At 46.9% G+C, this 12,374-nt stretch overlaps 1 protein-coding gene across 1 annotated transcript; it reads left to right on the plus strand.

Annotated features, from left to right (window-relative positions):
• Positions 1-886: 886 nt before the first annotated feature.
• On the plus strand, positions 887-2,950 carry LOC110792391 (uncharacterized). Its single transcript, XM_021997191.2, has one exon. The coding sequence runs from the start codon at positions 887-889 to the stop codon at positions 2,948-2,950; it is 2,064 nt and encodes a 687-aa protein (XP_021852883.2).
• The last annotated feature ends 9,424 nt before the right edge of the window (positions 2,951-12,374 follow it).

Raw genomic sequence — 12,374 nt, forward strand, 5'->3', positions numbered from 1 at the left:
CATACTTGCGCAGGAGCGCATCCAGATGCTTCTCATGGAAGTGTGACCCTCCTCCACTAATCAAAGCTCGCGGAACCCCAAATCTAGGAAAAATGACTTTCTTGAACAGAGAAATGACCGTCTTAGCATCTGTTATCCCACTTTATTGAACTAACGACATAACTGCTTTGACGTCTGATATTGTCGTGCCATCCAGGTATCATCGTGTCGCAGGTGGCGTCGTGTCAAGTGAGCCTGTCAAGTGAGGCGACAGACGACAAAGCCTGGGCGACGTAAGACCAGCGACAGGGCTCTGGCGACAAGAGAAGAACAACGCTTGAGCAAGTAAGAGAAGATAGGTCAAGTTCCAAACCCAGAAGCCCAACATGGGCCACGCCGTCATAAGATGGGAAAAGGTCCAAGCTCTGACTGAAGACTAGGGAGTTTGTTGAAGACGTGAACAACGGCCAAGGAGAAATCCCTATCTTCCAGGGATCTTCCCAACCGATAGAACCGTTAGCATTTGGCATATAAAAGCATAAAGAACGGCATGATGAAGACACACGTGAACTCAAGCACTCAAACTCTTAAGCTATCAACTATTTTAAACATTCATTATTGTACTTTATATTTTCAATATCAATTCTCAGAAAGAAGAGCATAAACAATCATACAGAATACTTAGTGGATTGATAGCCTCATAGCTATCCGCGGTTTTTTACCTTATTCCTGGGTTTTCCGCGTCAACACTTCTCTGTGTCGTGTCTTTTTATTTGTGTTATTAATTCTTTGCTTAGTTAGTGTCGATCCTAGCCGAAAGTCGCCTCCATACGAATTTTGGCATAAACAGTTTGGCGCCGTCTGTGGGGACATTAACTAGGTTTTACACAAAAGCACCCCTTTCACCATGACTACTGGAGAGATGACGATCGTAGAGATGAAAGCGGCTTACGAGAAAGCCCAAGCCGAGCTAGCCCAAGAGAGGGCATCCAATGAAACCCTCCAGAAAGAGCTCGAATCCGTGAAGAGCAACAAGCACCAGTCCCGCTACAAAGGTGGGAAGCCAAAAAAGCTAACGTTCGAGATGCCCGATGACTTTGAAGATGTGACCGACGATGAGGAGGAAACCCGTGAGGAAGAAGACAAAGAAGCTCCCGATCCGGTGACCCAACGCCTGAACAAGATGGATGCACGCATGACGAAGCACTATTCCCGCCTGATGAAGTTGATGACCAGGTTCCCCGGGGCACCTACACCAGTAGAGACCGAGCCGACCGACGGGTATGCAGCGTCGCCGTTCTGCGAAGCGATCGCTAGAGTGACAGTTCCGCACACACTCCGGCTCCCAACCTGGACCACCCTGTACGGCGGGACATCCGACCCCTATAGGCACGTCAACTTCTACAAGCAGCGCATGTGGCAGACCGGGATTCCGCACGACCTAGTGGAACCTGTTATGTGCAAATCTTTCGGCGGCACCCTTGATGGAGCAGCTTTGGAATGGCTCACGAACGTCCCTCCCAGATCCATCTCCTGTTTGTCCGATCTCATCAACGCCTTCTACCAACAATTCGCCAGCAGTCGCCAGTTAGAAAAACAAACCAGTGATCTCTATCGGTTGGTCCAAGGGCCAACCGAGTCGGTACGCGATAATTTTAACCGTTTTAATTGTGAAAAATTTGGTATAAAAAATTGTGATGTCAGGACTGCTATTGAGGCGTTCAAGAGAGGCCTCATCCCCAATTCGGAGCTATACCGGGAAATAACCAAATACCCCTGTGCAACTTTCGAAGAGGTGCGATCAAGGGCCACCGCCCAGATGCGAATCGAAGACGACGAGGTTATCCGAACAGCATCTCAACGATCGATAGGGGGCAGCAGCGACAGAAGATCGTACACCCCGAGGAACAACAATTGGCGACACCAACCATATGTTCGGCAAAACCAGGTACAAAGTGTCAATCAGTATTATGATACTAACAATGTTTACAGGAACGAGCGGGTCGAACACCCTAACATCTCCGACTACGGCTTCAACGTCGACATTGGAGGTGTGGTGAACGCCCTTCAAAATGTAGGTGGAACAGTCAGATGGCCCCGGAAGAACGACAGACCGGACTCCATGAAGGACATGAGCAAATGGTGCGACTTCCACCGCGACAACGGACACACAACCGAGGAGTGCATCTCCCTCAAAAAGGAGGTCGCATACCTCCTGAAACGGGGGCATCTAAAAGAACTGTTGAGCGACAAGGGAAAAGAAACATTCTCCAAAGAGCAAACCACCCTGCCCGGCCCAACGACAAGCAGCGAGCGACCAGACCCACCACCATTCAATAAAGTGGTAAATGTTATTTCCGGTGGTTCAGATATTTGTGGACTAACCTCTTCTGCAGCTAAAAAAATTAACAGGGGAGAATCTGAGACCGTAGAAGAGGGACAAACCGAAGACGAGGTCGCACTACACAGGTCCCTGACCGCAATGGCTATCACTTTCGACGACTCAGATTCTGTAGATACACAGCGGGAACACCACGACGGGTTGGTAATATCGCTCCCAATAGGGAACGCATTGATCAAAAGGATACTGGTCGACAACGGAAGCTCAGCCAACGTACTGTTCTTGGAAGCACTACAAGAAATGGGATTAGAAGAGAAAAATATTGTAAGGAGATCAACAGTTCTGGTAGGGTTCAGTGGAGAAGCACTACGGACGGTAGGAGAGATATTGCTGCCTACATACGCAGAAGGCGTCAACATGATGACCAAGTTCAACGTCGTCGATTGTCCATCAGCATACAACGTCATCCTAGGACGACCATGGATCCACAAAATGAAGGTAGTGCCATCAACATACCACCAATCAATCAAGTTTCCAACCAAGTGGGGGGTCATGGAAATCAAAGGGCAGCAAAGAGATGCGAAGAAATATTATGAGACAGCACTAAAACCATCCAAGTCACCCATCTAGCAATTACAGCCAGGGTCGACATCGGACCACCCCGACGACCAACAAATCGACGAGATAGTACTAGACCAGACAAAGCCAGACCAAGTCGTAAGGATCGGAGCCTCACTGCCTGACAACATCAAAAGTCAGATAGTGTCGTTTCTAAGAGAAAACTCGGACTGTTTCGCTTGGTCGCACGAGGACATGACAGGAATCAGCCCAGACGTGATCACCCACAAGCTCAACGTCGACCCCAGCTTCAGACCGGTAAAACAGAAACGACGTAAGTTCGCTCCCGAAAGGAATAAAATCATAGACGAAGAAGTCCAAAACCTGATAGATTCAGGGAAGATCAGAGAGGTCAAATATCCAGACTGGTTAGCAAACGTCGTCGTCGTCAGTAAAAAGAACGGAAAATGGAGAGTCTGCATCGACTTCACAGATATCAACAAAGCTTGCCCCGAGGACCCATTCCCTCTGCCGCACATCGACGCCCTGGTCGACGCCACAGCCGGACACGAGCTACTCACATTCATGGACGCCTACTCAGGATACAACCAAATCCTTATGCACCCAGACGACCAGGAAAAAACGTCTTTTGTAACGGATAGAGGAATTTATTGTTATAAAGTCATGCCTTTTGGTCTTAAAAATGCAGGTGCGACGTACCAAAGATTAGTCAACAAGATGTTTAAAGACCAACTCGGAGACACAATGGAGGTATACATTGACGACATGCTGGTGAAATCGAGGAAGGCTGACGATCACGTGGAACACTTACGACAATCCTTCGACATACTAAAAAAGTACGGTATGAAACTTAACCCGACTAAATGTTCTTTCGGAGTGTCCGCAGGAAAATTCTTAGGTTACATCGTCAACCAACGAGGAATCGAGGCCAGCCCCGACCAAGTGCGCGCGATCATCAACATTCAATCCCCCAGGAACATAAAAGAGGTACAACGCTTGACAGGAAGAGTGGCGGCACTAAACCGTTTTATATCGCGGTCGTCGGACAAGTGTCGATTATTTTACGACGTCTTGCGCAAAAACAAGGGGTTTAACTGGTCTGACGACCACGAAGCAGCCCTGCAAAACCTCAAAAAATACATGATGTCGCCACCCCTCCTATCCAAGCCAAAAGAAGGAGAAGTCTTACAACTCTATTTAGCCGTTAGCTCGACGGCAGTCAGCGCGGTCCTAGCTCGAGAAGACGAAGCACAACAACTACCCATTTATTACATCAGTAAGTCACTACTGGCAGCAGAGACCAGGTATTCCTCCCTCGAAAAACTCGTTTTAGCACTCGTTACCGCAGCCAAAAAACTAAGGCATTATTTTGAAACTCACCAAATAGTGGTGATGACTAACTATCCAATCAAGTCTGTGATGCGTAGGCCAGAACTGACAGGTCGAATGGAGAAGTGGACAATGGCACTAGGAAGGTTCGACATCAAGTATCAACCAAGAACGGCTGTAAAATCGCAGGCCCTAGCAGATTTTGTGGCAGACTTCAGCCCCGACTTAGAGAGAATAGCAGACGACGAAGTCAAACTCATCAACAACATAGAAGGAATATGGACACTCTTCGTCGACGGCTCATCTAACTTTCGTGGTGCAGGTTTAGGCGTCGTACTGAAGTCACCACAAGGGGACATGATAGCACAGGCAATCTGCTGCGATTTCAAGGCAACTAACAACGAAGCAGAATACGAGGCGCTAATCGCCGGAATGACATTAGCTATGGAATTAGGGGCAAGCGGACTCAACATCTTCAGCGACTCACAACTAATCGTCAACCAGATTAACGACGACTACGAAGCTAAAGACCTAAAAATGACCTTGTATCTCGAGAAAGCGAAAGAATTAACTTCCAAATTCAAACCCTTCTCCATCAAACAAGTCCCAAGAGACCTAAACACGCAAGCCGACTCCCTTGCCAACCTAGGATCCGCACTCAGAAAATCACCATTCTCGACTATACCTCTAGTACACCTACTGTCACCCGCCGTCGAAAAAGACATACCACAAGACGCCAGCCTCGTCCTATCAACCGTAAACACAGACAGTTGGACCAAACCCATCTTCGATTACCTAAAGCACGAAACTCTACCCGACGACAAGCTAGAAGCCAGAAAGGTACTTTTCAAAGCTTCACGATATGTTATTTTGCAGGACGTACTATTTAAGCGATCAGCAAACGGAATGTTGATGCGATGTGCCGAAGAAATCGAATGGGAAATACTACTGAAACAATACCACGAAGGAGAATGCGGAGGACACGAAGGAGGACGAAGCTTATCAACCAGAATAAAAAGAAATGGATACTATTGGCCAGCAATGCTTAAGGACGCCATGAGGTACGTATCCAAGTGCGACAAGTGCCAACGACACGTAGGTATGACACATAAACCATCTGAATTCTTGCATCCAACCCTAACTCCGTGGCCTTTCATGAAATGGGGGATGGACATCGTTGGCAAATTGCCCGTCGCCCCAGGACAAAAGGTCTTCATGTTAGCCCTAACAGATTATTTTTCCAAGTGGATAGAAGCAGGCGCATTCCAACAAGTAAGAGACAAAGAGGTATGCTCGTTCATATGGACTAACATAATATGCAGGTTCAGAATACCGTCAGAAATCATCTGCGACAACGGATCACAATTCATCAGCGACAAGACAAGAGCTTTCTGCAAAACATGGAACATTGAGCTAAAGACGTCGACGCCTAGATACCCCCAAGCAAACGGACAGGCGGAATCCAGCAACAAAACGGTCATCGCGTCGCTGAAAAAGCGGTTGGACGACAAGAAGGGGCGATGAGCAGAAGAACTGCCATCCATCCTGTGGGCCAACAGGACGACGCCTAGGACGGCGACGGGACAGACTCCCTTCTCACTCGTTTACGGGTGCGAAGCAGTACTTCCCCCTGAAGTGACGTTGCCCAGTGCACGATATGGACTTATGACGCCGGAGCAAAACGACGTAGAACTCAGCGAAAACCTCGACAACACAGAAGATCTCAGGGAAGCAGCGTTGATAAGAATGGCGTCACAACAACAGATCGTGGCAAAATGCTTCAACAAAAATGTCAAAGTGAAAATGTTCAAAGAAGGAGATTGGGTACTGCGCAAAGTATTTCAAAACACGAAAGAATTAAACGCAGGTAAATTTGCACCAGCTTGGGAAGGACCGTACTTGATCGACAAAATCGTCGGAAAGGGGGCATACAGACTCATTACCAAAGACGGCAAGTCGGTCCCCCGAAGCTGGAACGCAACACATCTTAAACTCTACCATTTTTGAAATCTCGTCGTCACCAATTTTATCAGTTATCGTATCGTCGTCTTTATCTTCCTTTATCGTTTTACTTCCGTTTAAAAACCATTACTAACTTAAGCATCGGAGGGCCGTTGGCATCCCCAACGGCCAATCCTCCAAGCGACCCATGTTTTCTTTTGCAGAGTGCAAGACGCACGACGAATGATATCCAGAAGCAACAACGTACGACGCAGAACGGGATCGCGAGAAACAACGAACAAACAGCGCAGGTACGATTTTACACATCGGTCGATTCAATACTTATTATTCGCAAAAAATCTACTACACGAAACTAAGACATCCAAACGCGACGAGATAACCATGAAAGACGAACAACCAAGAAAAAGACAAACAAACTTACCATACACAAACACACAGCGCGCGACCCCAAAGGCCGCGACTTTCACATTACCAAGCGAAAGCGCAAAACACACAAAATATCCAAACACCCCGCCGCCGCCATCGTCGACGAGTAAAAACATCCAAAATACAAAAACAAGAAATAAAATATCCACACGACTAAACTATTACATAAAAACACCAACCAGCCATCACACCTGTTCGTCTGGGAGGGGGGTCAAGATAACTTGATCGAGTATCGGGGGCATATCAACGTTGACCGTCGCGTCTGCCAAAGCCACCTTTGGAGGGGCAACGACGGAAACATCTCCCTCGCCTTGCTCCGCGGGCACCTCCCCCTCTCGATCCACGGAAGAAACATCCTCGACCAGAGGAGCGACGTCGGCATCAGCCGCGTCGGTTCCAGCAGTGTCGGCTTCCATCGCCAACTCATCCGCGTCCACCACCGGCACCGACAACTCCTCGAGCGTACCACCGTTAGCAAGATAGTCGTCCACCTCTTTCTGGCATGGCTAGAGGCTGGTCTCCCCCTTCAAACACGAGAACATCACCTGAGCCCTCGTCCTCCACACAGCCAAAGCCTCGCAATCCTTAAACTCCTCCTGCAAAGCGTCATATAAAGCCCTTAGCCCTTGCATTTCTTCCACGGTCGACGCCAACTCCCCCTTTACCCTTTCCAACTCCCTCGACGCGTCAGCAATCTGGTCGTCCTTGCCCTCTAGTTGTTCATCTTTTGACTTGACCACCGCAGCAAGGTCAGCCAACTTCTTCTCAGAAGCAACCCACTTACCTTCCCAAGAAACCGCCGCTTTCTTCACCATAGCCACTTGGTTCTTCGAGGAAATAAGCTCGTCGCACAACAAGGAGCACTGTCTACGCACGGCCAAAGCAGCCTGTGACGCCTGTAAAGAAAAACATGTCACAAAATCGACACACGACGCGCTTACAAATACCATGAACTGAATAAAATAACAGAAATACACTTACCCGCAGGCTTAGTTCAGCGGCGTCCGACGCGACAGAAAGAGGTACGACCTCGTGATAACGCTGATACGTCGAAGGCAATATCAACCGGTCTGCATACGGCCAAACGACGGCACCTTCGCCGTCGCCCAAGAAGTTCGGGGGCAGAGTGACGACAGTATCCTCGACAGAACTTTTGTCAGCAGTACGCTTCTTGGCCGACGCAGCAGGGGGCCTAGTCGCAGCAACAGCAGTCGACGACGCCTGAAACGGCCTCGGTGGCGACGACGACGATAGAGGATGAAAACCTTCACCCCCTATAACAACGGGCGTCTCAGGCGACGCACCTATCTTAGAATAACGAGGCACAAGAGGCATCGCCTGACCACCCTGCCCACCAGCGGCACTGTTCGACCTCAACCGCTTCCTCGCTCGTTCCATCATCTCGCTCTGCGACATCCTCGACACAGACTTAGACGAAAGCGTATGTTCTTCGACAAACAAAGCGAGAAACCATCAAAAACACACTCCGCAGATAAACCAGGCAAATAAGAAAACAAACCACAAATACCTGATGTGTCAGCCATCTCAAACTCTTCCTCTGATGCAGACGACGAATTCGCAACGACTTCCTCGCGTAAGTCCAACTTCCGTCGACGACGAACTAAGCAAATCGTCTCGTCTTCAGTCTCCTCCTCGTCAACGTCACCGACTTGACTCCCCTCTTGACTTCCCAAACGACCTCCGTCACGGCTGAACGATCTCTCCACGACAGAACAACCCAGAAACCTCGAACACTTATCGTGAGAGTCAGAGTTCAAACCAGCTAACGACGTATCAACAACTGCAAGACAAAGCCAAGTAAGACAACGTTCAGTAAAACATCAGAAATCAAAAGTACAGAAACATAAAGTACCTTCCGTCGTCCACCCTTCCACTAAGAAGTTTCCTACTTCTCCCAGAGACGCCTTATTCACATAAACAAAACGACTTTGCCAACCCCTATCATTTACAGCTAACCCGACACACAAATTCTTCTTCTTTTTCTTCGTCACCAAAGTATACCGACAACACTCCTTCAAGGATAAGTCATAAACATGCATCAGATCAGCCAAGTCAAACGGTGTTCGCCAACCCGAAGTAACCCTATGCACTACAGTAAAAATACTCCAGATCTGGGGCATCAATTGGCCAGGGCTTAAATGGAACACCTCGACAAAAGATCTAGCCAAGGGTGTAAAAGGAAACAAAAACCCCAGAATAAAAGGGTACTCATACATAACCACATAACCCTCCGGGCAATCCTTGGCCTCATCCTCTTGACCAGGAATCCTCACTTCAGCCGACGGCGGCAGACCGGCGAGAGTTATAAAAGCCGCTGGATCCTCAACAGTAGAGTAGATAAGGTTGAGTAACTTGGCCCGACTAACCCCAACATCTTCCTTATCCTTAACCACGATCGGCCTAGTTTTTGCCATCGCTCTACCAAAATCTACAAGAAAATCGAAGGAAATGATCGAAATTTTACCTGGGTGTGGCTAAATCGAAGCAACGAAAGCAATTCCTCCCTTCCTTTTCTCTCTCTTGTTTTCAGATCTGGAAACTTTCTTCGAAAAACTCTAAGACGCTTTATTGCACGTCGCGAAAAATTGGCATTTATTACTTCGAGAATCGGAACGGTTCCGTCCCACGAACTGGACGGTTGTAGACGGTTTACTTTTTGAATTTTGAATTGTTTCTTTTGCTTTGTATACACTCCGCAAACTCACAATTGGGGGCAAACTGTTATCCCACTTTATTGAACTAACGACATAACTGCTTTGACGTCTGATATTGTCGTGCCATCTAGGTATCATCGTGTCGCAGGTGGCGTCGTGTCAAGTGAGCCTGTCAAGTGAGGCGACAGACGACAAAGCCTGGGCGACGTAAGACCAGCGACAGGGCTCTGGCGACAAGAGAAGAACAACGCTTGAGCAAGTAAGAGAAGATAGGTCAAGTTCCAAGCCTAGAAGCCCAACATGGGCCACGCCGTCATAAGATGGGAAAAGGTCCAAGCTCTGACCGAAGACTAGGGAGTTTGTTGAAGACGTGAACAACGGCCAAGGAGAAATCCCTATCTTCCAGGGATCTTCCCAACCGATAGAACCGTTAGCATTTGGCATATAAAAGCATAAAGAACGGCATGATGAAGACACACGTGAACTCAAGCACTCAAACTCTTAAGCTATCAACTATTTTAAACATTCATTATTGTACTTTAGATTTTCAATATCAATTCTCAGAAAGAAGAGCATAAACAATCATACAGAATACTTAGGATAGCCTCATAGCTATCCGCGGTTTTTTACCTTATTCCTGGGTTTTCCGCGTCAACACTTCTCTGTGTCGTGTCTTTTTATTTGTGTTATTAATTCTTTGCTTAGTTAGTGTCGATCCTAGCCGAAAGTCGCCTCCATACGAATTTTGGCATAAACAGCATCATTAGTAGGTGAGGCAACGACTTTCACCCACTTGGACACATAATCTACAGCAACAAGGATATATAGGTTACCCTTGGACGATGGGAATGGTTCCATGTAGTCAATCCCCCACACATCGAAAACCTCAACCTCAAGAATTCCTTTCTGTGGCATCTCATACCTCCTTGAAATAGTGCCGGCCCTCTGGCACGCATCACAAGCCATAATGAAAGCCTGTGCATCCTTGAACATAGTAGGCCAGTAAAAACCACACTGTGACAACTTAGCATTAGTCTTTGACGGTCCATGGTGACCACCATAAGGCGAAGAATGACACCTACTGATAATACCTTGGACTTCCCATTCTGGCACACAACGCTTGTACAACCCTTCAGCAGTCTCACGAAACAAATAAGGGTCATCCCAAAAGTAGAATCGAACATCATGTAGGAACTTCTTCTTCTGTTGATATGTAAGATCGGCCGGAAGAATACCCCCTACGATGTAGTTAGCAAAATCTGCGAACCATGCATGGTGACTGACTGGCAAGTGCAAGTAAGTGATCATCCGGAAATGAATCATCGATCAGTGTAGACACTTTACCATCATCATGCCTTAATCTAGACAGGTGATCTGCAACTACATTCTCAGCCCCTTTCTTATCGCGAATCTCCGGATCAAACTCCTGTAGTAGTAGTATCCATCGAAAAAGCCTAGGCTTGGCTTCTTTATTTGAGAGCAGATACTTAAGAGCCGCATGGTCAGTGTAGACTATCACCTTGGACCCAATCAGATAGGTGCGAAACTTATCCAAGGCATAGACTATGGCTAGAAGCTCCTTCTCAGTAGTAGCATAATTAACTTGAGCTTCATCTAAGGTCTTACTTGCATAGTAGATGGCATGCAAAACCTTTTCCTTTCTCTGACCCAAAACTGCCCCAACTGCATAATTACTTGCATCACACATTATCTCGAACGGAAGATCCCATTCGGGAGAACGAATGATAGGAGCCGAAATCAGTGCCTATTTAATCCTGTCAAAAGCCTCAAGACAAGCATCAGTAAACACAAACGGGGCATACTTGAGGAGGAGCTGGGTCAGTGGTTTAACAATTTTAGAAAAATCCTTGATAAAGCGGCGATAAAACCCCGCATGACCAAGAAAACTTCTAACACCCTTCAAATTAACTAGAGGGGGCAATTGTTCAATCGCTTGGACCTTAGCTCGATCCACCTGAATGCCCTTATCAGATATTAAATGCCCCAAGACCACCCCTTCAGTAACCATGAAATGACACTTTTCCCAATTCAGGACTAGATTACACTCTTCACATCTTTTCAACACTTTAGTCAGATTTAGCAAACAAGAATGAAAAGAAGTACCATAGACACTAAAATCATCCATAAACACTTCCATGATAGACTCAATTAACTCAGAAAAGATGCTCATAATGCAACATTGGAAAGTAGCAGGTGCATTACACAGACCAAAGGGCACCCTACGATATGCAAAGGTACCATAGGGACAGGTGAAAGTGGTCTTTTCCTGGTCGTCTAGATGTATGGGAATTTGAATGAAACCAGAATAACCATCCAGATAACAGAAAAACTTGTGACAGGCTAGCCTTTCTAACATTTGATCAATGAAGGGGAGGGGAAAGTGGTCCTTTTTAGTAGCAACATTTAGACGCCTATAATCAATGCACATGCGCCAACCTGTGACCACCCTAGTTGGTATCAACTCATTTTTCTCATTTCTAACCACAGTTGTCCCCCTTTTCTTAGGCACTACCTGAATAAGACTCACCCACTTAGAATCAGACACCGCATAGACAATACCCGCATCAAGCAATTTCATAACTTCAGCTTTTACAACATCTTGCATGACAGGGTTCAAACGACGCTGAGGTTGAATGCATGGTTTATGATTTTCATCTAGATGTATCCTATGCATGCAAAAGTCAGGGCTAATTCCCTTTAAATCATCAATACTGTACCCAATGGCCTTTTTGTGCTTTTTCAACACAGTAAGAAGTTGGGACAACTGGTCTGCATCAAATGCAGTACTGATGATTACAGGGCAAAGTTGTTCATCATCCAAAAACGCATATTTAAGGTTAGCAGGAAGAGGCTTAAGTTCGGGTTTCTTTACCTCTTTAACAGGACAAACCGGCCGAACTAACCTCTTCAATTTGGTGCTCTCCGGTTCAGACCCTTCACCATCAAGAGCCAACTCTAGAGCATCCACTTCAGCACTCCAAGAACTGCTATCACCTGCAGAAGATTCACAACAAAGCACTGCCTCCAAAGGATCTCTTTCGAGAACTTGGGAGACGTTATCA

The sequence above is a fragment of the Spinacia oleracea genome, chromosome 3, assembly GCF_020520425.1.
Source record: "Spinacia oleracea cultivar Varoflay chromosome 3, BTI_SOV_V1, whole genome shotgun sequence".
Taxonomy (NCBI): Eukaryota; Viridiplantae; Streptophyta; class Magnoliopsida; order Caryophyllales; family Amaranthaceae; genus Spinacia; species Spinacia oleracea.

Bases quoted from the DNA above. Each gene is read 5' to 3' on its own strand.
- LOC110792391 (XM_021997191.2), top strand. From the start codon at position 887: ATGACTACTGGAGAGATGACGATCGTAGAGATGAAAGCGGCTTACGAG.